Genomic DNA, 26,894 nt, shown 5'->3' on the forward strand with positions numbered 1-26,894 from the left:
GAGTAAAATTGGGTATATTGGATGATGTGTGGTGGCCTCTCTCTTTTTTTGTTGATGTGTTTTTGTGCTTTGCTTCAGTGATTACAAGATTACATCTGGACATTGGATGGAGCCACAAAGGGCCACTGACTGTTGAGAGAACTAAACAGTCAACTGAGATGTTTTTCGAAAAGAAACACAAAGATCAGGTGGAGTAAAGCTACTCCAGAACACACATTGCTGCTGCATGGGTTCAAATCCGGCACACTGCTTTTTCAACACATTCTCCCGTCTATCTCTTGACTATCCAATAAACATAAAATATGTGAGGAGTAGAATAATATCAATAATGAATAATAAATAATGATTAATCAATTAATTCAGACTTAATTCCATGACAGTATTTATAGTATAATTATGCTATATCAATAGGTTATCCCTTCATGACAATATGGATAGTGAAGAAATGAGATATTATTTTACAATAGACCAGTCATGTGCTTAGGCTATGCATTACTCAAACCCCTGCATTTTATAGAAATTATGTTTTTGTTACAATGGGGCAAAAACATTAATTATTCACATGACCAATTGCCCATCAAACGTAAGAAACGGTGCCAACGGCTATTTGGTCCCGCATGGGACGGTCGCGCAACCCCGCTTTGTGTGCGTTTCGGCTACTGGGACTGCACTTCCTGGATTTCGGCGAGCCATTGCGCGCACCCATGTCCCATCGACGCGACGGAGTTCGTGTGGAGAAGAACAAGAGCCTGTCCATAATATATACCATTTTCTCATATTAAGGCTTATCTTAGGCTAGATCAATTTAACGCTTTATCCAGTAGAGAAACAGGAGAGACATCGATGCGCTTTGATTTCCGTCTACGTAAGACGGTTCGGGACAGCGGCGTTCTGGTCCGATTCAAACAGGTGGAACACGAATCAGGTGGAGTTTGGAGGAGGATGGTATCACGACAGACCGGGCTGCTATAGCCATTCCTTCTAATTAGTTGTGGACCCGTGCTAAAATATGCACTCCTTATTCTAGCCTTACTTAACGTCAAATAGGCTACCACGTTTTGTTGTATCTGATATTCAAACGGCGAATCTTTATAGATTGGAGACCTTTAACACACAGGTGGGAGATACCCGTTTAATAGGACGGCACTTCTTTCAGTTCCTCGGCGCAGGATATGAGCTACTGACATTTGTTATTACCCTTTGGGACAGGAGACGAACGGTTTCCGCTAACAGGTGTGAGAGTACACCAATCGTTCATTGCCTGATACGGAATCCTTCCTCATTGTTCGCAGAAATATCAATCTAACTCGTATATGGCTCCCTTTCTAACCAGGAGAGGGACATTTAACAGTTAATTGAAATAAATCGATAAATCGAATAAAATAGTGCATTATTAGTGTTTGGAGTTATTTTTGAGACCCCGTCCTCCAATCTAAAGGGACACGGGACATCAGAGAGAAATCATGTCAACGAAAAAACCCAGCGTGGATTTACCCAAAAGGAGCAGAAGCCCGGTGGCGTTTGAAGGAGAGATGTTCGGGGAATTTCAGGACTGGTGTCTCCGTACTTACGGGGACTCGGGTAAAACAAAGACAGTCACCCGGCGAAAATACAATAAGATTCTCCAGACCCTTTCACACACGGATGAGTCGGACCCTGTCTACATCGAGAGCAACCACATCAACGCCAAATTCAAATTCTGGGTGAAGTCCAAAGGGTTCCTTGTTGGGACAATTCAAGGGGACCTGAACAAGAATGGAGCCGCCGACAGACCTGTCCTGTATGTCCCTATCAAGGCGACGGTTAGTAAATGTTCCTCTTTCCTACTGTGCGCGCAAATGTGTGTGCGCACTATGATGATGCCCATATTTTCCTATGTAAATATGTGTATGGAGTCCTGCTACTGCTCTACGACAACTTTCCCTAGCCCTTTGATCCAGTCCTTTCTCACTGTCATGGGTCGGGCAGTGCCATGCGCGCAGCGCTCTTATTACGACCCTTTTCGCGCAAATAGCATCGCCTAGACAATGATTTTGGCTCCAAAGAAAAAATGAGACAAGTATACCCGGATGGCATGATAGTCCACTGTGCGTGTGCGCACGTTTACACACACGAGGGCAAGCTTCCAAGCTATATTGTTGTTTTTTAAAAATCTGAGATATTTCATGCCGAGAATAGTCGTTTTGTCAGTTCCCACTATTTACATAGTGTTATTTATTTAGTCTCAAATCAATTAAATTCTGTTCATGCGCAATTTCCTAAAGCTCATCAATGATGAACATGGACATATGTGATGCATTGACGACATGGATGCAGCTGAAAGAAAATCATTGAATTTCACCCCTGTGTGCAGAGTGCTAGAAACTCATTCTAAAATTGTATCAGTGCAATTGTGTAGCCTGTTCTTTAAATGTTCTTCTAGTGGCTTTTGGTATTGAACGTTAAAGGGGGGGTGGAGAGACTTGAAAAGATAGACATGTGTGACTGTAAATGACAATGGAAACTAAATTCTAGTTTGTAGCAGTCCAGGTTCAGACAGGGGGACAACCACAGACCATTCATTTAGAGGATTTGTTACAAAGATGAATAGGTTACACATTCCAAAGCCACACAGTCACCTGCTGAGCTTGTGATGCAGCCGTTTGCTGCTGCTCCTTGCCTTTGCATCGAAGTCACATGAAAAGTTTGAGCTCCTGTCTTCTCCACACTTGATAATGTGTCTGTCCTAGATTTGAAGAGGCTATTCTGAATCTCTCTCTCTCTCCCCCATTGTACTGATTTCATTGAGGTTGTCTTAAAAGATTGAATAGAGAGTCTATTTAGGTATAGGGGACAGGCTTCTGTACTAGAGTCTGTTACTTCTGTCCCACGCAGGTTCTCTCTGATTGCATTCGAACTATTTGGTATACAATAAACACCTCTAAAATAATTTGCAATCATAAAAAAGGCATCTCAAATGGCACCCTCTTCCCTATATAGTCCACTACTGTTGACCACGGACCAATACTTTTGACCCGGGAACATTGGGCTTTGGTCCAAAAATAGTGCACCAGGAGTAGGGAATATGGTGCAGCTTGGGAAGCACCCCCAAGACAGTCACATGACTTGTTGACTTGCTCAACTCTGACAGTAGGCTAATTTGAGCTGGCCGGCTACAGGACATTTTTGGAGGAGCTGTTAATCTGCTGTCAGCTAAACACCGAGACAACACCACTCATAACAGCATCTTGGCAGAAGCTAAGGCAGTCGTTGTAAGTCTGCTTTCTGTCTGAAGGCAGCAAGCAGGGTCATATTATGACTGATTGACTGTGAGACACAGCCTGCTCTCACCCAGTCCTGCTGCTATTCCATTGCTATTCTACTATAGTGGGCCGTGCCAAGCAGAGCGTGCAGTAGAGAGATGCTGAGCGATAGATCAACAGTGATGATGGGAAAAACAAATCATCTTAGCATCTTCAACAGCTGTAAAAAAACAACAACACACACACACATTAAAAAAACCTCGAAAGTAAGTTTAAACCAAATATTGTATTGTTTGGTTATTAATGTTCAATGACATTTTTATATTAGAAGAAATCAACTGCCAATGTTAATTAAGTGTTGAGACACTAGCCAATTGGTCCAAGGCTATCATTTAGGCTCCACCCAGAATCTGATCTAGGATATTTCACTTTAGGATATTTGGCTGCTATTATAGGCTATACTGTATGTTTGGTGTGTATGTGTATATGCATGTGTACATATGTACACTTTTTGTATTTCCTTCTCATTTCTTTATTCATTATTTCTTATTTGTTTTCTTATATATTTTTGTGTGATGTTGCTCCCCCTGTGTGCTGCTTGTATGTACTGTTTATTTATTGAAAAATGGTGATGGAGACAGTCTTGCTCACCTTCAGGGTTCTGTTGGGATGCATGAGCTTGCACCCTCACTGCTTGTTTTGTATTTGAGGTTTTGTCCACTTGTAAATTGGACTAGTATGCTGTGTGTGTGTGTGTGTGTGGGGGGGGGATGTGTGTTTTAGCTGGGTAAATTATTCTAAATTCAACAGTATGTATACATTTGTTGTGTGTGTGTGTGTGTGTGTGTGTGTACGTGAGATCCCTGAGTGAGCAGGTTGTAAATGTGTTCTAATTGTCAGTAGAGAGCTGTGGCCTGATAGGCAGTGTGTGGATGAATGAGGCCAGAGCTCTGGAAAGCTGCCTGAGGCTTGGAGAAACCTGGAAGGAAATGCCACACACACTGGTCCCACTCCCAGCGTGTGTGTGTTCACACGTGTGTAATACAAGAAAGTGTGTGTTAATGGAGCAAAAGTGTGTAATTCCCTCACATACCCGTTTGTGCAACAGGCAGCTATGTAGGCCTGCTCCCTCTCACCTACTCATTCAAGGGGTTTTCTTTATTTTCTTTCTTTACATCGAAACTATTAAATAACACATATGGAATCATGAAAAGTGTTAAACAAATTAAAATATATTCTAGATATAGATTCTAGATTCTTCAAAGTAGCCACCCTTTGTCTTGACGACAGCTTTGCACATGCTTGGCATTCTTGGGGTGGCAGGTAGCCTAGTGGTTAGAGCATTGGACTTGTCAGCTCTGGGATTTGGTTACAAGGTAAAAAATCTGTTCTGCCCCACTGTTCTTAGGCTGTCATTGAAAATAAGAATTTGTTCTTAACTGACTTGCCTAGTTAAATAAAGGTAAAATAAAAATTGTCTCAACCAGCTTCATGAGGTGGAATGGAATGCCTTTCAATTAACCCGTAGTGACACCACATCCCGTGAACGGGACCGTTGTCATCATCTGACACTAATTAGCATAACGCAACGGACATAAATCTTCCTAGAAAATATTCCTATTCATGAAAATCACAAGTGAAATATATTGGAACACAGCTTAGCCTTTTGTTAATCACCCTGTCATCTCAGATTTTCAAAATATGCTTTACAGCCAACGTGAGACAAGCATTTGTGTAAGTTTATCATAGCCTAGCATAGCATTTTGCCTTGCTAGCAGCAGGCAACCTTGTCACGGAAATCAGAAAAGCAATCAAATTAAATCGTTTACCTTTGATGAACTTTGGATGTTTTCACTCACGAGACTCCCAGGTAGACAGCCAAAGTTAATTTTTTCCCAAAATATTATTTTTGTAGGCGAAATAGCTCCGTTTGTTCTTCACGTTTGGCTGAGAAATCGCCCGGAAATTGCGGTCACCAGAACTCCGAAAAATATTCAAAATTAGCTCCATAATATCGACAGAAACATGGCAAATGTTGTTTAGAATCCATCCTCAAGGTGTTTTTCTAATATCTATTCGATAATATATCCGTCGGGACAATTCGTTTTTCACTAGGACCGATTGGAATAATGGCTACCTCTGTATTTTACGCGAGAATCTCTCTCGGAGCCACCATGTGACCACTTACGCAATGTGGCCGCCTATGGCTATTCTTCAACAGAAATGCGTAAAACTACGTCACAATGCTGTAGATACCTTGGGGAATACGTAGAAAGCGTAAGCTCATGATGGTACATTTACAGCTGAATAGGGAGTCATTGGATCGCAGCGCTTTCAAAACCTGGGGCATTTCCGGATTGGATTTTTCAGGCTTTCGCCTGCAACATCAGTTCTGTTATACTCACAGACAATATCTTTACAGTTTTGGAAAGATTAGAGTGTTTTCTATCCAAAGCTGTCAATTATATGCATATTCTAGCATCTTTTCCTGACAAAATATCCCGTTTAAAATGGGAACGTTTTTTTCACAAAAATGAAAATACTGCCCCCTAACACCAAGAGGTTTTTAACAGGTGTGCCTTGTTAAAAGTTAATTTGTGGAATTTCTTACCATCTTAATGCGTTTACACCTAGTTGTGTTGTGACAAGGTAGGGGTGGTATACAGAAGATAGCCCTATTTGGTAAAAGACCAGTTCCATATTATGTCATGAACAGCTCAAATAAGCAAAGAGAAATAACAGCCCATCATTACTTTAAGACATGAAGGTCAGTCAATACGGAAAATGTCAAGAACTTTGAAAGTTTCTTCAAGAGCTATGATGAAACTTGCTCTCGTGAGGACCGCATTTAAAAAAAATGGAATGTTGGCATATTGGCCAGTAATTAAAACAATTTATGGAATCATTCCTCTAAAATGTGCTGATTAACTACAGTGGGGAGAACAACTCCACTTTTGGAGTGGGCCAAAATCCCTGCTGCAGTGTGTGCAAACCTGGTCAAGAACTACAGGAAACATATGATCTCTAATATCTGTACCAAATATTAAGTTCTGCTTTTCTGATGTATCAAATACTTATGTCATGCAATAAAATGCTAATGAATTTCTTACAAATCGTATAATGTGATTTTCTGGATTTTTGCTATAGATTCCGTCTCTCACAGTTGAAGTGTACCTATTGTAAAAATTACAGACCTTTACATGCTTTGTAAGTAGGAAAACCTGCAGAATCGGCAGTGTATCAAATACTTGTTCTCCCCACTGTAGCTAACAAACATACAGTGCAGATAAATTCTTCAAATGCATTATTTTACACAATGTCTAACCACAGCACTGCCAAACCATTGTTGACCAACTCCCTGACCAACATGGCTGACCTTCATCCTGTCATAAGAAGGTTCATGTCCGTTCAGGTATTCTAATGCCTAATTCTATGGGACAAGCCTAAAGTTAGAGAGACAGAAAAGGCTCAATCGAAAAGGCTCCTCTAGCACGATCTCTATAAGCAATGTGACCTTTAGCAACTGTTAGCACGGGAAAGTAAATTGAGATGATAACAACGGAGAATAAGATCATGTGAATCATTGCTCAGGGGGGCGATGAATGGCTTTTGTGAGGTTTTAGTGGAGGAGACACAGGTAGGGCTGTGGCAGTCATAAAATTTGGTCAGCCAGTGAGAATTGTGGCACATAACCGCCGGTCTCACGGTAATTTACCGTTAATTAACGTGAATAAATTTAGCATCTCCTGGCTTCCATGTACAGCCTGCAGGCCACTGATGCAGACCTTTGGAACATCTACATTTTAAAAAGTCTAATAAATCAATATCAATACAATATATCCCTTATTTATTTTTGACAGGTCTAAAGAAACATGATATGAAGAAAATGTAGTCTATTTCAGAAGAACAGAATAGCATACTCTGAGTTGTCCTTATGTTAGGCCCTGATATGGCCATGCCATATAGCTGTGGGCTACACTAGTTCATTTAGCAGACAACATTTGCTTAGAATTCTGTGGCAATATTTTATATTATTTTATAGAATGAAGAATACAATTGAACATAGCTGAATAAAATAGAAAGGCTTTTTTCACCAAATGATTTTTGAGGGAGTGTGCACATGTGGCTGTTCTGTGTTGTGCTTATAACAAAAAAACAGGTCCTCCTATATACTTAATTTAGAGTTATTAATGTAACTATAGTTGTGATACAAACCTTGGGCAAATATGTTTTGAATTTTACTACTGTCTAAGGCTTCATGATGTGACTCTAATGTTGATTTGAAAAAAGTTGTATGAAATGCATGAACTCTGCTTTGTTTCTTGCGCAGGCTGTACACACTTCATCAGTCTCTTATTCACAATTTGACAAACACTTGATAATGCGTCAAATTTATCGGTGGCATCCCCCTAGTGTGTATGTAATGCCTTCTAAAAAAATCCATGCCTTTTGCGGCCAGTGGCCATTGTGCCCTTGGGCTGAATATAATAATTATAATTTCCTTCTCTTGGCTGCGTGTTTCCGAAGCACTTCTCACTCACATGGCTCTCTCAGACATCTCAATTCTTATGAGCCAATGCCCATGTTATTGGGTACTTCTCACAGGCATCTATCTCCGGTCCGAAGTAGGCCAACAGTGAACACCGACACATCGGGAACTCAACTGCACACGTCCTTCTTATCGAATTCCGAGGCGCATATATTCACATTTGTTTTTCGTCAGCCAACAAGATGATAAAATGCCGCCGGAGAAGAAGGCAGACGTTTTACATGCCCCCAACCGATTGTTTTTTTGTTTGTTTATTGACGTTGTTTGTAACTTACTTTTGAACTTATTTTGTACATAATGTTGCCGCTACCATCTCTTATGACCGAAAATAACTTCTGGACATCAGGACTGCGATTACTCACCACGGACTGGCAGAATCCTTTTTTCCCCTTTTAATGGGTCTGATGAGCCCGACGCGAACGATATACTGCTTTCTCAGGAACAGGCCCAGATCCCCATGATTTGTGTGAAGAGGTGGTGGAGAAAAAGGGTCCGGAGGGCGGGCTGCCTTCTGAGAATTCCAAGGCGATTGAATAAACCCCCACTTCCTTCCATTCTGCTTGTAAACCTGCAATCTTTGGACAATAAAATAGATGACCTACGCAGAAGATTAAACTACCAAACTACATTCAAAACTGTAATATCTTATGCTTCACGGAGTCATAACTGAGCGACGACACTATCAACATAGAGCTGGCTGGTTATACGCTGCATCGGAAGGATAGAACAGCGTTGTCTGTTCTATCCTAACTTTTCTATCCCGAACTATGTATTTTTGTAAATAACAGCAGATGCATGATATCTAAGGGAGTCTCGCACTATTGCTCACCTGAGGTAGAGTATCTCATGATAAACTGTAGACCACACTATCTACCTAGAGTTTTCTTTTGTGTTTTTCATAGCTGTTTACATACCACCACCCAAAATTTTTTCTCCCCAATTTCGTGGTATCCAATTGTTTTAGTAGCTACTATCTTGTCTCATCGCTACAACTCTCGGGAGAGACGAAGATTGAAATTCATGCGTCCTCCGATACACAACCCAACCAAGCCGCACTGCTTCTTAACACAGCGCACATCCAACCCGGAAGCCAGCCGCACCAATGTGTCAGAGGAAACACCGTGCACCTGGCAACCTTGGTTAGCGCGCACTGCGCCCGGCTCGCCATAGGAGTCGCTGGTGCGTGATGAGACAAAGATATCCCTACCGGCCAACCCCTCCCTAACCCGGGCGACGCTAGGCCAATTGGGCGCGAACCCAGAGTCTCTGATGGCACAGCTGGCACTGCAGTACAGCGCCCTTAACCACTGCGCCACCCGGGAGTCTCGAATGAGCTGTATTCTGACATATGCAAACAGGAAAACGCTCACCCAGAGGCGGCACTCCTAGTAGCCGGGTGACTTCATTGCAGAGAAACTTAAATCCGTTTGACCAAATTTCTATCAGCATGTTAAATGTGCAACCAGAGGGGGAAAAAAACTCTGGACCACCTTTACTCCACACACAGAGACGCATACAATGTTCTCCCTCGCCTTCCATTTGGCAAATCTGACCATAATTCTGTCCTTCTGATTCCTGTTTACGAGCAAAAATTAAAGCAGGACGCACCAGTGACTAGAAAAATTAAAAAGTGGTCAGATGAAGCAGATGTTAAGCTACAGGACTGTTTTGCTAGCACAGACTGGAATATGTTCTGGGATTCCTCCGATGGCATTGAGGAGTACACCACATAAGTCATTGGCTTCATCAATAAGTGCATCGAAGACGTCGTCCCCACAGTGACCGTACGTACGTACTCCAACCAGAAATTACAGGCAACATCCGCACTGAGCTAAATGGTAGAGCTGCCGTTTTCAAGGAGCGGGACTCTAACCCGGAAGCTTATAAGAAATCCCACTATGCCCTCTGATGAACCATCAAACAGGCAAAGCATCAATACAGGACTAAGATCGAATCGTACTACACTGGCTCTAACGCTCGTCGGATGTGGCAGGCCTTGCAAACCATTACAGTGACACAAGCCTACCAGACGAGCTAAACTACTTCTATGCTCGCTTCGAGGCAAATAACATTGAAACATGCATGAGAGCACAAGCTGTTCTGGAAGACTGTGATCACGCTCTTCACAGCCGATGTGAGTAAGACATTTAAACAGATCAACATTCATAAGGCCTCAGGGCCAGACAGATTACCAGGACGTGTACTGCAAGTATGCGCTGACCAACTGGCAAGTGTCTTCACTGGCATTTTCAACCTCTCCCTGTCCGAGTCTGTAATACCAACATGTTTTAAGCAGACCAACATAGTGCTTGTGCCCAAGAACACGAAGGTAACCTGCCTAAACAACTACCTGTAGCCATGAAGTGGTTTGAAAGGCTCACATCAACACCATTATCCCAGAAACCCCAGACCCACTCCAATTTGCATACTGCACCAACAGATTCACAGATGATGCAATCTCTATTGCACTCCACATTGCCCTTTCCCACCTGGACAAAAGGAACACCTATCTGAGAATGCTATTCATTGACTATAGCTCAGCATTCAACACCATAGTGCCCTCAAAGCTCATCAATAAGCTAAGGACCCTGGACCTAAACACCTCCCTCTGCAACTGAATCCTGGACTTCCTGATGGGCCGCCCCCAGGTGGTAAGGGTAGGTACCAACATATCCACCACGCTGATCCTCAACACAGGGTTACCTCAGGGGTGCGTGCTCAGTCCCCTCCTGTACTCCCTGTTCACTCATGACTGCACTGCCAGGCACGACTCCAACACCATCATTAAGTTTACCGATGACACAACAGTGGTAGGCCTGATCACTGACAACAACGAGACAGCCTATAGGGAGGAGGTCAGAGACCTGGCCGTGTGGTGCCAGGACAACAACCTCTCCCTCAACGTGATCAAGACAAAGGAGATGATTGTGGACTACAGGAAAAAGAGGACTGAGCACGCCCACATTCTCATCGACGGGGCTGCAGTGGAGCAGGTTGAGAGCTTCAAGTTACTTGGTGTCCACATCACCAACAAACTAACATGGTCCAAGCACACCAAGACAGTCGTGAAGAGGGCACGACAAAACGTATTCCCCCTCGGGAGACTGAAAAGATTTGGCATGGGTCCTCAGATCCCCCTCTTTTACACCGCTGCTACTCTCTGTTGTTATCATCTACGCAAAGTCACTTCAATAACTCTACCTTCATGTACATATTACCTCAACTAACCGGTGCCCCCCCGCATATTGACTCTCTACCGGTACCCCCCCCCCCCTGTATATAGTCTCACTATTGTTATTTTACTGCTGCTCTTTATTTACTTGTTACTTTTATTTCTTATTCTTATCCGTATTTCTTTAAACTGCATTGTTGGTTCGGTGCCTGTAAGTAAGCATTTCACTGTAAGATACCTGTTGTATTTGGCACATGTGACTAATACAATTTGATTTGAAGATGAGTAGACCTAACAAACAGCAAATGCACCAGAAAGATGATGGTGTCCTCCTATTTTTAATAGAGGCCATCAAAACTCTGTTTTCTTACGTAATTGCATAGCCTATAGAAATGTTGCGCAACATGATCTCATGGGCTCTCATGAAGTGTTTGATTTGATGTTTGGATTATATTTACATTGATGTCAGAGTGATTAGAGGGACAATAGAGTGCTGAGTACCAGGCTGTTAGCAAGTTGGGTAGGCTACTAATGACCATCAGAGCTAGGAGATGCCTAGTTACCATGACTAAACGGTCATGTAGAATTTGACTGCGGTCATGACTCATGACGGCCGGTGTAGCCGTAATACGGTCACAATAACAGCTCTAGACACAGGTGGCCTTTTAACACTACTGAGCCGAACCAATCCGAACTGTGCTGGCCTGGTTCCGCATCTACCATCGTTGCTGGAACCATCCTATTACTGGAAAAAATAGCAGAACCAGCGCATTAGGGTTTAGGTCGATACAATAGTGTGAAAAGGGTAATGTTGTCATCTTATTATAAGAGAGAGTGGATGGAGACCGCAGGACAGAGTGGTAGCACAGTAGTAGCACACCGAAAAACAGACGGACAGACAGACAAACAGAGAGAAAAGTGAGGTAGGCACATCATTAAGAATAGCGAGAAAAACAAAACAGGGGACAAAGAGAGAGTGAGAGAGAGAGAGCGAGAGGGACAGAGAGAGAGAGAGAGAGGAAGAGAAGTGTGTGTGTGTGTGTGTGGCTTAGAGGAAGCAGCCCCACAGCTTAGCCATCACATGCAGTTGACACCAGCGTCTCAGCGGCTCCTATTAATAGGTCTCAACGTTTTTCTCCTCCCTTCGTTTTGCTGTCTCTGTCTTCTCTCTCTCTATCCCCCTCTCCCTTTCTCTTTCTCTCTCTCTACCACCTGCTGCACCTGCTCTTAGAGGGGGCTGACTTAGTTAAGTGCAGTTTGATCAACTGTTGCTGCTCTGTGCCCATGCTCTTCTCAGGCCGCTGTCTGTCAGCTGCCTTCTTTAACCACAACCAGAGAGGGACGAGAGGATAGAGAGAAAGAGGGAAGAGAAGCATGTGTGTGTTCTGTTTATACACAGACTTGAGTAACATTTGGCTGTCAATGAGCTTTTCTTAATGTCCGTGTATCAAGCGTCTCAGGGTGCTAATCTAGGATAAGGTCCCTCGTGTATATTTAATTGTATTCGTTGTGATCTAAATCGGCACCCTTACTCTGAGACGCTTGATACGGCTCCAGTTTAGCTGTTCTCTGATCAGATAGTAAGAGTAGGAAGTGAGGATTTCTGCAGTAGGAGTCAGTCAGAAGGTTATCGAAAACGGTTGAACGAGATGTCGTCCGTCAGTGGAAACAGGAGACAGATGGGCATCTGAGGTTTTTGTGTGTGGCACCATATGCAATTACCAGTAATACAGCAAATCATTCCACATAGGGTCACATGAGCGTCTGTCCTGGTCGGAGCTGTGTACGGCAACAGCCCCACACTACAGGGCCATGTTCATTAGTCACCAAACGAAATAAAACAAACTGAAACTGAAAGAGGACTGGAGCTGGACTGGTCTAATAAGAAATGTTTTCTGTTGGGTGCCCTAATGAGCATGACCCAGGGCTCAGTCACAACCCATCCTCTACTCTCATGTGCTGAGGGGGGGAAACAGGATAATAGAAATATAGTGTACAGCACAGGAAACTGAGATGGCTCTTATCATTTGTTTAGAGTTAGTTTTACACAGACAGGACACACAAACTGTCTGCCTGTTTTGCATGTGTTTGAGGAGCATTTTGTGTGTTCATGCATGACGCATGCTCATGTTGGGGGTGTATGATGGGAGGATGCACCCCCCCCCTCTCCTTGGTTCTCCTTCTCCCGCTGCTCTCCGTGGCGGTGACGTGTCGATGGCCTAGGGTTTAATGGTGGCCCGCGGGGGTAACTTAATTGGGACGGCCCCCATATCAGACCTGGGATCTCTCTAATCTCAAAGGGGCCCTTATCCTGCAGAAATAAATACAACTAAATTGATGTGAATGGGTAGGCCTCTGGTTGTGTGACCCCCCCCCCCCCCCTCCATGCCTGCCCCTGCTCTCTGAGGCACGGTGCGTCTGTTCCTCTGTTGAGGGGTGGTAAGGAGGGCGATGAGGGAATGGCCGGGGTGAAGCAGAGGGCATGCTCCCCTCTCTGAACCGAGGGGCTAAAGTCACATTGGTCACCCAGCGAATGTCACTCTGCAGTGGGGCAGAGCAGGGCGGGAAATGGTTATGGCCAGGTTGTGGAGCTGGGGCAGTTGAAGTGAAATAAAAGATTCCCTAAGGCACGTGCCCCCTCAGATTTGTCCTAATTTCATAGGTTAAATTAATGACTAAACTTCATTTTTTAAAGCCCATGTTTCATAATATTAATTATTTATTAAAAAAAGATCTGTCATCCATTTGCCCTAGAAAGGTGTTCTTTCCAAGGTGCACGGAGCAAAGAGATAGATATTCCCACACATAATAGGGAGACACGGGATCGCATTCAAATGTATGCAAGGTTTGAAATGATTATGTTTTAGTCAAACATTATATCTGCTTGGGCTTCTTGCGGTCAATTTGCAGTCTAAAAAATATTTGTAATTCCGTTCCCGGCCCCCCGACCATCCGCTCAGGAAAAAAACAGCCCGCAGCTGAATCTAGTTGATGATCCTTGCGCTATCACGTGCAGTATCGTCAGTGGAGGAGCAGAGAGAGTGTAGCGTAACACACACAGCGTTTGATTTGATTTTAGCTGCCAGGGTTGGGCAGGAGGTATGTTTGTAAATGAATTTGATCAATAGCCTATTGATTAATTTTTGATGAATAAAAAAAATAAATATATGTTTTGTTTCTCTAATACTAGCCACCTAGCAATGTTATGAAGTCGGAATTCATAAATAATTTCCACTGTGAAATTCATAGCGAGAGCTATGCATGCAAAGATTGACATACATTTAGATGTGTGACATACCAGTGTGACAGTTATACTAAACTCCTAAGGCGTAAACGTTCTTAAGGAATCATTGTGCATTCATTCATTAAAATGACAATTGAACAGGTAAAGAGGTATGTTTTGATAACCTATGCAGAAAAATTTACTCTAGAAAGCAGGAGAAAGCTGCAAAATTCTCCAGCTTCGTGGGGGGAATACTTTGTGCACCCTCTCAAATAATGGGTGCATGGTTACATCCACAAAGATACATATGTAATTCTTTGGCTACGTAATTGTTTAATTTTCACTGTGGTACATAGCAGCAGGCTTTAGCCAATCAGGTCCCTAAACCTCTCCTCCCGCTCTTTGTCGGGACCCTGCCTGAGATCCAAACAATAGGTGACTGCACCACCCTGCCCCTCTCACTACCCTTATCTACCCTGTCTGGCCTTGTTCAAACACACAGCCTCCTATGCTCCTTATTTTCTCTCCCCCCAACACACACTCTCCTCTCTTTTTACAATGACCTCCACACGCACACTCACTCACTCACTCACTCACTCACTCACTCACTCACTCACTCACTCACCTACTTTCGCTCTCTCCTGGAGCCTTCAGTAGCCACCCATTTAGGTGTGCTGCACTTATCAAAAACACCCCCACACCCCCTCCACCCCACCTAATACCCCAACCTCGTCTTTGTAGTATCATTCAAACAAGAGTGTCACATATCAGACAGCAGGATGCAGGCGGACCTCTGTGACCCCCCCCCCCCCCCTTCCCCACCAGAAGTTGGTGGGTTGGAGGAACACTAGGACAGGTGCTCCAATGTGGTGAACAGAATTCAGGGTGAATGTCATTGGTGACCACAGTAAGTAGGTGACCATAGTGTTAGCGATGTGTATAAAACACATTCGAGCCTCACTGTCTCGTGCAAAGTCAACTGCTGTCTTCTAAGAGGTAAACATCATGCGTGGTGTTGTGTATGGATGTGTTTTGGATGGAGAGTGAAGATGAGCTCCACGCTAATGGGGAGATCCTCCCTGGTGTTGTGTACGCGCCCACACCCCTAACCTCCCAAGACCGCGGGTGTGTGTGGACAGCTACCTGCTGGCTGTGCAGCTGTAAGTCGTTGACTGGCAGTAATTGTGTTACTTTGGAGTCCTGGGTTACAGAGAGAGGGAGGGAGGGGAGGGGGGAGAACAACAGAGAGACTGGATGGGGCAGGAGATTAGTTTGTTTTCTTTGGCCACAGGCCACCTATAGTATAACAAAATCCACTTCATTTAGAGTGGGTTCAATGGAGGAGCCATCCGAAGTGTCCCGGGGCTGTTCCGTGTATCTGAGGTTCGATCTGGAGCGTTCTCGGGGTTTGTGTATTTTGGTGTGTGAGATTTGTGTATTTCTGTGTAGGATAGTGCTTTTGAATGATTTCGTTCAATCAGTTCGGAATTTATGAAACGTACCTCTGATAAAGGAAATGCACACTGTGCCTTGGCAGACATAATAATAGGAGTCCCTCTGTACAATTAAATGCATACTTCACTCAAAGTCTATGGTATATGAGCATTTTCACGTCCAAATCATCTATAGGTAACTTAATTGAGTTACATTATACATTTTTTTATACTTTAGGATGCTTTGGACATGATCATAAAATTCTACTATAGGTACCATTGACTTGCATCGGATTTATGCCACAAATACTAAAAAGTATTTTGAACAGTGGCCAGGTAAACAATACCAATGCATGGATTGCTGTCATACCTTCTCCATAGACCGCTTACAGGGTAAGGAAACCAATATGCCATTTTGTCATTTGGCTGAACTATCCATGAAGCGGCATATTAATCAAACAGCATAGCAGGCAGGGAGACCAGAACTCTATGTGTTATGAAGCCTGTGTGATCTGCTCTTTAAAGGAGAAGAAAATATCTATCGACAGTATATGGAGCTTCACTGTGTGTGCTGAAACAGGCACGGTGGTGGAACGGATTGATTTGGACTCTCCTCTTAGATAATCAGGGCTAGATTGCAATCTCTGTGAAATGACTGTCTGGAAGAAGACGTAGAGTGCTGTGGTGTAGTGTGTACGTGGGTCTGGATCTGAGGGTATAAATGCACACTCAGGCTGTGTCTGAAATGGCACCCTATTCCCTATATAATGCACTACTTTTGACCAAAACCCTATAGGGTTTTGCCTGTAAGCACAGTACATGCCAGGGTCCAGGGGTAAAGATGTCAGAAGTTCGCTATCTATCCCATAGAACAGGGAAGAATTCTCAAATCTAACTCTTGGGCCTGCTGGCTGTCTTTTCTTCCAGGTAGTTGATTGACTGATTCATTTGATCAATGCAATTGCCCAGATTCTACTCACTTGGTGTCTCAGGTCTGAATCAACCCCTGTTTAAAGGCTGAGAAATCAAATCAGCATGGGCATCATGCTTATGACCTCAGGGGCTGGAGAAAACATGATAGTGTGCACCGACACTCGTCTTATAACTCACTATCTGTGAGTGTGTGTGATAGGGTCATTGAATGGTTTTAACCAATGATTTATAAACTCAGCAAAAAAAGAAACGTCCTCTCACTGTCAACTGCGTTTATTTTCAGCAAACTTAACACGTGTAAATATTTGTATGAACATAAGATTCAACAACTGATACAAACTGAACAAGTTCCACAGACATGTGACTAACAGAAATGGAATAATGTGTCACTGAACAAGGGGGGGGGGGCAAAATCAAAAGTAACAGTCAGTGTCTGGTGTGGCCACCAGCTGCATTAAGTACTGCAGTACAGCTCCTCCTCATGGACTGCACCAGATTTGCCAGTTCTTGCTGTGAGATGCTACCCCACTCTTCCAGCAAGGCATTTCTGGGGGAATGGCCCTAGCCCTCAGATCCAACAGGTCCCAGACGTGCTCAACGGGTTTCAGATTCGGGCTCTTTCGCTGGCCATGGCCGAACACTGACATTCCTGTCTTGCAGGAAATCATGCACAGAATGAGCAGTATGGCTGGTGGCATTGTCATGCTGGAGGGTCATGTCAGGATTAGCCTGCAGGAAGGGTACCACATGAGGGAGGAGGATGTCTTCCTTGTAACAGTGTTGAGATTGAGCTTGTTGTCATTGTAGGCAGTCTGATGATGCTGTGACACACCGCCCCAGACCATGACGGACCCTCCACCTCCAAACCGATCCCTCTCCAGAGTACAGGCCTCGGTGTAACGCTCATTCCTTTGACGATAAACACGAATCCGACGATCACCCCTGGTGAGGCAAAACCGCGACTCATCAGTGAAGAGCACTTTTTGCCAGTCCTGTCTGGTCCAGCAACGGTGGGTTCGTGCCCATCGGCGTCGTTGTTGCTTGTAGTTCTGTTACAACAGGCCTACAAGCCCTCAGTCCAGCCTCTCAGCCTATTGCGGACAGTCTGAGCACTGATGGAGGGATTGCACGTTCCTGATGTAACTCGGGCAGTTGTTGTTGCCTGTCCTGCAGGTGTGATGTTCGGATGTACCGATCCTGTGCAGGTGTTGTTATTCGTGGTCTGCCACTGCGAGGATGATCAGCTGTCTGTCCTGTCTCCCTGTAACGCCGTCTTAGGCGTCTCACAGTACGGACATTGCAATTTATTGCCCTGGCCACATCTGCAGTCCTCATGCCTCCTTGCAGCATGCCTAAGGCACGTTCACGCTGATGAGCAGGGACCCTGGTATCTTTCTTTTGGTGTCAGTAGAAAGGCCTCTTTAGTGTCCTAAATGTTCATAACTATGAGCTTAATTGCCTACCGTCTGTAAGCTGTTAGTGTCTTAACAACCGTTCCACAGGTGCATGTTCATTAATTGTTTATGGGTCATTGAACAAGCATGGGAAACAGTGTTTAAACCATTTACAATGAAGATCTGTGAAGTTATTTGGATTTTTACGAATTATCTTTGAAAGACAGGGTCCTGAAAAAGGGACGTTTCTTTTTTTGTTGAGTTTATATACACTAGATGACTGATAGGGGGCGCTGTGTTGAAGCCACTCCCCCACCATTGTAAAAAAATAAATATACATTTGTTTTTGTTACACATATTCTATTACGGACATCTTAATGCATACTTTTAAGTTATATTATGTGACATTAACATAAAAGGAACAAATATATAAAACATTTTCTTTAAAGTATAATTTTTTGAGATTACTAATGTTACTGTCCCCACTACAAAACAAAAATACTAAAACACATGTAATTTTGTCCTGAAATGCTGTAGAATTCCATTCATTCCTATGGAGGACTGCTCATACCGGGGAGTGCCAATATGGCCGACCAGTGGCTTCAAAGCCTCTCGATGGCCAACACATAGCATCAGCAATCCAGGGTTTATATGCTTTACATCATTGGTTTTAACCAGGCTTTTAATTGGCTTGGTGTCAGTGAGTACCCTCCCTACTGTGCATGCTCAGGGCCCACGCTCCTGACCCAGTCAATCTTCACTGCTGGCTTCACACAGAGAGGAAGTAACCCACTGGGCACACACTGGTTGAATCAACATTGTTTCCACGTCATTTCAATGAAATTATGTTGAACCAATGTGGAATAGACGTTGAATAGACATCTGTGCCCAGTGGGAAGATACTTTGCCATTCCAGTGTGTCATCTTGTCATAATTTACTGTATTCTACCTACTGTACAATATGTAATTTACAGTGCCTTGCGAAAGTATTCGGCCCCCTTGAACTTTGCGACCTTTTGCCACATTTCAGGCTTCAAACATAAAGATATAAAACTGTATTTTTTTGTGAAGAATCAACAACAAGTGGGACATAATCATGAAGTGGAACGACATTTATTGGATATTTCAAACTTTTTTAACAAATCAAAAACTGAAAAATTGGGCGTGCAAAATTATTTTGCCCCTTTACTTTCAGTGTAGCAAACTCTCTCCAGAAGTTCAGTGAGGATCTCTGAATGATCCAATGTTGACCTAAATGACTAATGATGATAAATAATAATATGTATATTTATATATTGTTTGTGTTCAAAAGCTCCAATAAGTTGCTAGTGGGCATCCAATGTGATGCAACAGTAACAATAGTGCGCCCCTAGCCTGCCTGAGAACCGCTGTATTCACAACTTTAGCCAAAGTCTTGCTATGAGATGGATCCATTTAGCCATACAAAGAACAGTGCACTAACATTCTTGTTCAGCTAAACAGCTAGCTAACTAGCCAAGAAGAGATCTAGCTAGCTGTACATAGCTAGCCTGGCTTGCTGAAATTTCAAGTCAAAAACGGTACCCTGTTTCTGGTGTATGTAGTTCATGACACTCGTTTGCTACAACAACTCGCAACTTTGTTTCAAAGTTTCATCACGGAATTGTAAAGCGGTGCCGTTACCATGGAAACGTCCTCAGCTGCACATCTCCTGTGCTTGATCCGAATGCCCCTTCTTTAGTCAGCTGTTGTACAACACATTCTAAAACTAGCTAGTTTTATCTCTGATCTTGGTTAGGGATGGTCAATTCCAGTCCTCGGGGGGCTTGATTGGTGTCACTTTTCCCCCAGCCCCTTCTAACACGACTCCAATAATCAACTAGTCATGGTATTCAGTTTAGTATGCAATTAGTTTAAATCAGGTGTGATAATCTGGTGTGATAGTTAATCCTATAGACAAAATACTCAAAATATTATATTTCATCTCAAGGAGACTACAATAACAAGTCTCAAAGGTGAAGTGTCTACGCTTTGAAAACTGCAAAGGACAACATCGACATCCCAGAACTTCAGAGAGCAGTGTTGAGAAGACTGGGCTCTCATTGGTGGCTACCAAGGAGAATGGTCCTGTGATCAGATGACCCAAGACTACCTGAAGTACCAGCTACAACTTTGAGGAGATGTCGCCAAACAAAAAGCACACCTGGGAAGGACTGGAGCTTTTCCTGATGTCAGACTTGGTGGTTCCTGGGAAGTGTGAAAACCTATAGAGTACTCAGAATTGTTGTTGAATGATGTGGGCCTAAAAGCAAACACATAAACATACTAATAAGGGAATGTGTGTGGACAACATTAATTGTGCATTTAATTTTTTTTTTTTTAATCTAGCATATAGTCATCATTATTGTAATTTTGCAATGGATTCAGAACTGTTCTCTTTCTCTGGATATCAATGCTGTTGATGGTTTACACTTTAAATGAGCAGATAGTAGATATCCAGAAAAACGGATGGACTACCCTGGTGTAAATAGACTGCAAAACAAGTCTGTCCGATTACACAGACAGGTCAAATAGACAAGAATACAAGGTAGGCTCTGTAACCTTCCTCAAAATAACAAAAGCACAGTGGAAGGGAAATGTTCTGATCAACTACTGAACTGATATCACCCAGACCAAGGAAAATTTCACCCCCCCCCCTCAAAAAAAGATTGACAAAGATATCACCAAATGGAGTATTTTTTTCTTCTAATTGGGATCCAAATGAAGAATAAAGTACAGTGTAGTCATGGAAAGTGTTTACCTTGTTGTGGTAATACACTGTACTTGGTAATAAATACATGGCACATTACAGTGGTGAAATGGCAGCAGTTGTGTGTTGTAAGGTGCAGGAGCACCTCTGTTGTTCCAGAGACCCCGGGATAGCTCTCTGGTACTCCATCATGTCAAAACAATCACTCCAGGTAGACGGGTAGCGACCAGCTCCAGCACCTCTCCCCTTCTCTTCAAATTTTTCCTGTAATGATAAGAAAATAAGCAACATGAAGTTACAGAATGCATCCAAATGTGATATAATTATGTTGTGGAACTAAGAGAGTCTCCAAAAACAGCTGTACACAGTTACGCAGTGCAGGTTTAAGGGAATGTTCTCTACAGTTGTGGGAATGTTTGTTTGCTGGATAACCTTGAATATTTAGTACACTCTGAATTGTCGACAAATCCCGTTCATAAGAGCAGTTCACTTCCCTTCACTACAGCTTCCATCTACTGTACTTCTCACCCACTCTAACCTCTCAAATGAAATGATGTACCTTTATTTCAACAGGGAAGTCATGAGACTAAAGTCGCTTTTGCAAATGAGCCCGGAACAAAAACCTCAATAGGCAAGTATAGATAAACCTAAATATACACATTAAGATACAAAACCCAGTAAATAAAATAAAAAACACATTCTTCATGATAAAAATCTTCTGATTGCCCGAGGGATACCAAAGCATCCAATCGAAACGTATTCTGGAGATTATTCCAAAGGAGTGTCCAGAGTTAACCAACCCTGTGAACGATTTTGATAACTTGTCATTTAAAATCTTAACAGTGGAGTTAGGTAAGTTGGAAGCTTGTGGAACAGGGCTCTGTAAACAAAAAGAGCTTAATAATGATGTGATCTACGTGACTTCAAAGAGGTTCAGACAACTTTTTTGGTAAAGAATTCAGTGATGAGTAATAAATATGTCTACGGTGATAAAACGAAAGGCGTTATGATAAACGTCATCCAGGGGCTTAAGTGGCAACTGCAATTTGATAAATAGTATCACCATAATCAAAAACGGGTAGAAAGGTTCACTGCACAGTCTGCTTCCTGCTGACTAGAGAGGTCTGTTTCTGTAAAAAAAAACAAATCCCACTTTAAATCTTAGCTCCTTAACAAGCTCATTCGTACGTTTTTTTAAACAGTAAATCATTGTCAATCCAAATACCAAGGTATTTGTATGCAGGGACTTGTTTGATTATAGAACCATCAGATGAGTGAAGATGTAATCCATTTGAGACAATCTTACGAAAACATTAAAACAACATGTGTTTAGTTTTGGCTGTTTTAAGCAAGAGTTTTAAATCAGTATGGTGTTACATCTGTGCCTGCCATACTCTGTACTGCTCATCCTGTGTCTCCATAACCTGCCGCCAGTCCCCCAGTGCTCTCTCCCTCTTTCACTGTGTGTGTGTGTGTGTGTGGGTGTGTGTGTGTGGGCAGAAACAGGTGTGCTGGAGGTAGAGCAGATCCTCACCATCTGCAATCTGTTCCATAATCAAGACCTCTACAAATACTCAGCCCTGCCACTTTCACGCTGCCAGATCGTAACCTCTGCTCATTCTGTCCGCTCTGACCCTGGTACCGGTCTCCAGTCCCACGTCTCGTCAGTCCTGTTATCCTGTCCTGGACCCCCCACTCTACTGCTTCCTTGGATTCCTCTCCGAACCTGCCCACCCAGCCCCAACTCCCCTCGCTCCAGCCTCAGCCTCTGCACCTGGCTCCCTGCAACCCGTTCAAGCTTTCCCTGGCCTGTACCCCATCTTCCCCGTCTTTCAATAAATACCTTGGTTACCTCATCCCAGTCACCTCGTCTGAGTCTGCTCTTGGGTTCACCTGCTCTGCTCTGCGAAACATAAGATCTTCCTGCACAGTTGCAAAAAATCTGACTGTAGCCTTGTCACGACCAGGTCAGCCGCCGGGGGAATTGCGTACATAATAGTATCATCCACATATAGATGAAATGTACCATTTTCAACAGATTGACCAATAGCATTTATATGAGTAGTGAAAAGACCAGGTCCTAGTATCGACCCTTGCGGAACACCTTTATGTACTTCAAGAAATTTGGACTTTGAACTCAAGCCATCGTGATTGATGGGGTTATCACTAAGATAGTCAGGAAGCCAGGCCAATCGAGGGTAACTTGTTCAATAAAATAGCATGATCAATATCAAACACTTTTGACAAGTCCACAAACATGGCAGCACAATACATTTTAGCATCTAAAGCATTGACTGTTTTATTAACTACTAATGGGGTTGCTGTGATAGTGCTGTGATCTAGCCTAAACCCAGATTAATTTACACTGAACAATAAAATATGAACACAACATGCAACAATGTAAAAGATTTTACTGAGTCACAGTTCTTATAAGGGAATCGGTCAATTAAAATAAATTGATTAGGCCCTAATCTATGGATTTCTCATGACTGGGAATACAGATATTTTCACGTTGTATAATGATAGGAGACAGGCGCAGGAATACAAAATAGTTTTTTCATTTCTCTACCCAAAATAGCGCATGTCAGGAACATGACCGGGACGAAGCCCAAAATGAACACATACATATATTATATAACGCAGGACTGAAACCCAAACAAAGAGCGAGGTGTAGACCTCTAATAAATACACGGGACGAGACCCGTAATAAAAATACACGGGACGAGACCCGTACTAACATGCGCACACTGACACGGTAACACGCAAGCCGATACAACAGAGCACAGGTACTCACAAGACCAACGGACATGGAACAGTAAACAACAATGGAGAACAGAGGGCACACATATACACATACTACTCAGGGGGAATGGGAACCAGGTGTGCGCAATGAGACAAGACAGTCCGGGGTTGGTGGTAATGATCCAGTTCAGTGACACCTAGAAGGCCGGTGACGTAGACCTCCGGAGCTGGTGAACGACATGAGCAGCAATACCGGGGGAATCCGTGACAGATATGCATCGGTTGGTCAAAGATACCTTTAAAAAAAAAGTAGGGGCATCTATCAGAAAACCAGTCAGTATCTGGTGTGACTATAATTTTCCTCATGCAGTGTGACACATATCCACCTCAAAGAGTTGATCAGGCTGTTGATTGTGTCCTGTGGAATGTTGTCCCCCTCCTCTTCGATGGCTGTGTGAGGTTGCTGGATATTGGCCGGAACTAGAACACGCTGTCGTACACGTTGATCCAGAGCAGCCCAAACGTGCTCAGTGGGTGACATGTCTGGTGTGTATGCAGGCCATGGAAGAACTGGCACATTTTCAGATTCCAGTAATTGTGTACAGATTCTTGCTACATGGGGCTGTGCATTATCATGCTGAAACATGGTGATGGCAGCGGATGAATGGCACGACAATGTGCCTCAGGATCTCGTCACTGAATCTCTGTGCATTTAAATTGCCATCGATGAAATGGAAATTGAGTTCGTAGTCTGTAGCTTATTGCCTGCCCATATCATAACCCCACCGCCACCATGGGGCACTCTGTTCACAACGTTGACATCAGCAAACCGCTCGCCCCCACAACGCCATACACGCTGTCTACCATCTGCCCTGTACAGTTGAAACCGGAATTAGTCTGTGAAGAGCACACTTCTCCAGCGTGCCAGTGGCCATCGAAGGTGAGCATTTGCCCACTGAAGTCGGGTTAAAACGCCAAACTGCAGTCAGGTCAAGACCCTGGTGAGGACAACGAGCACGCAGATGAGCTTCCCTGAGACGGTTTCTGCCAGTTTGTGCAGAAATTCTTCAGTTGTGCAAACCCCCAGTTTCATTAGCTCTCCGGGTGGTTGGTCTCAGACGATCCCGCAGGTGAAGAAGTCAGATGTGGGCTGGCGTTGTTACACGTGGTCTGCGGTTCTGAGGCCAGTTGGACATACTGCCAAATTCTCTTAAGACGACATTGGTAGCGAAATGAACATTCAATTCTCTGGCAATAGCTCTGGTGGACTTTCCTGCAGTCAGCATGCCAATTGCACACTCCCTCAACTTGAGACATCTGTGGCATTGTGTTGCGTGACAAAACTGCACATTTTAGAGTGGCCTTCTAATGTCCCCAGCACAAGGTGCAGCTGTGTAATGATCATGCTGTTTAATCAGCTTCTTGATATGCCACACCTGTCCGGTGGTTTATCTTGACAAAGGAGAAATGCTCACTAAGAGGGATGTAAACAAATTTGTACACAAAATTTGAGAGTAACAAACTTTTTGAGCGTATGGAACATTTCTGGGATCTTTTATTTCAGCTCATGAAACATGAGACCAACACTTTACATGTTTTGTTTCTATTTTTGTTCAGTATATATTCAAAATACCGTGCTGAGATAAAAAGAAGATTGAAGTTGCTTCTTCGAGAATCTTAGCTAGACATGGAAACCTGGAGATGGGACGATAATGATCAAGATCACTACTATCCCCATCCTTATGGAGTGGCAGCACATACGCTGTTTTCTATACTTTTGGAATATTTCCTGATTACAATGTTAGATTTAAGATATGGGTTACTAAGACAACAATGAGGAGGGCAGCACACTTGAGCACACCCAGTGGAGTTCTTGGAGTCTATTACAAGTAAAGCATCAAGGACTTCCTTTTCTGCGAATGACAGAAAACATGTTTGTGAACGTTTTTCCTCCCTGTGACATACAACTTTAAGTACTTTTGTGCTCAAAGATAGTTTTTTATAAATACACTCAACACACAGTTCTGCTGAGAGATCTATTTGGAGACATTTCACAAAACAGTTGCCATGCCAGTGACAGTAGTCAACCTGTGTCATCACTCTACAAGTGGGAGTGTGTGTTAGTCCACTGTCATGTCTCTGAACTGTCAACACCGTTCTGAAACAGCAGCATACTGGAATACTGAAACAGCAGCATACTGGAATACTGAAACAGCAGCATACTGGAATACTGAAACAGCAGCATACTGGAACACTGAAACAGCAGCACACTGAAATACTAAAACAGCAGCATACTGGAACACTGAAACAGCAGCATACTGAAATACTAAAACAGCAGCATACTGGAACTCTGATACAGCAGCATACTGGAACTCTGATACAGCAGCATAGTGGAACACTGAAACAGCAGCATACTGGAACACTGAAACAGCAGCATACTGGAATACTGAAACAGCAGCATAGTGAAATACTGAAACATCAGCATACTGGAACACTGAAACAGCAGCATACTGGAACACTGAAACAGCAGCACACTGAAATACTAAAACAGCAGCATACTGGAACACTGAAACAGCAGCATACTGAAATACTAAAACAGCAGCATACTGGAACTCTGATACAGAAGCATACTGGAATACTGAAACAGCAGCATAGTGAGATGCTGAAACAGCAGCATACTGGAACACTGAAACAGCAGCATACTGGAACACTGAAACAGCAGCACACTGAAATACTAAATCAGCAGCATACTGAAACAGCAGCCTACTGGAATACTGAAACAGCTGCATACTGGAATACTGAAACTGCAGCATACTGGAACACAAACAGCAGCATACTGAAATACTAAAACAGCAGCATACTGGAACACTGAAACAGCAGCATACTGAAATACTAAAACAGCAGCATACTGGAACTCTCATACAGCAGCATACTGGAATACTGAAACAGCAGCATACTGAAATACTAAAACGGCAGCATACTGGAATACTAAAAGAACAGCATACTGAAACAGAAGCATACTGAAATACTGAAAAATAATCATACTGAAACAGAAGCATACTGAAATACTGAAAAATAAACATACTGAAAAAGAAGCATACTGAAATACTAAAACAACAGCATGCTGAAACAGAAGCACACTGAAATACTAAAACCGCTATAATATAATACTGAAAAATAATTGATAAACTATCAAAGGGCAAATGTAGAGACATATAACACACACACACACACACACACACACACACACACACACACACACACACACACACACACACACACACACACACACACAGCCATAGGGCCATAGGACCGACCCATTGACAGGCCACATGGAAGGCTTTCATCAAAGACCAGTGAACAAAAAGGCAATTACATCACATCCGAGTTGAAAGGGATGGATGTTATTAGCTATTTGGGTTCTGGATTCATTAAAGATAATATTCCACCTCTCCAGAGCGAGCCAAGCTGAGGTCAG

General features: G+C 43.2%; 1 protein-coding gene across 2 annotated transcripts in view; it reads left to right on the plus strand.

The window, feature by feature from the left end:
* Positions 1-632: 632 nt before the first annotated feature.
* LOC109907853 (nucleolar protein 4-like) overlaps positions 633-26,894 on the plus strand; it is a 125,894-nt gene continuing 99,632 nt past the window's right edge. For both annotated transcript variants that reach the window (XM_020506100.2, XM_020506101.2), the window contains exon 1: positions 633-1,802. In XM_020506100.2, the coding sequence (XP_020361689.1) occupies positions 1,464-1,802 (339 nt within the window). In that variant the 5' untranslated portion in view covers positions 633-1,463. The remainder of the gene's footprint in view (positions 1,803-26,894) is intronic.

The sequence above is a fragment of the Oncorhynchus kisutch genome, linkage group LG17 (assembly GCF_002021735.2).
Source record: "Oncorhynchus kisutch isolate 150728-3 linkage group LG17, Okis_V2, whole genome shotgun sequence".
In the NCBI taxonomy this organism is placed as follows: Eukaryota; Metazoa; Chordata; class Actinopteri; order Salmoniformes; family Salmonidae; genus Oncorhynchus; species Oncorhynchus kisutch.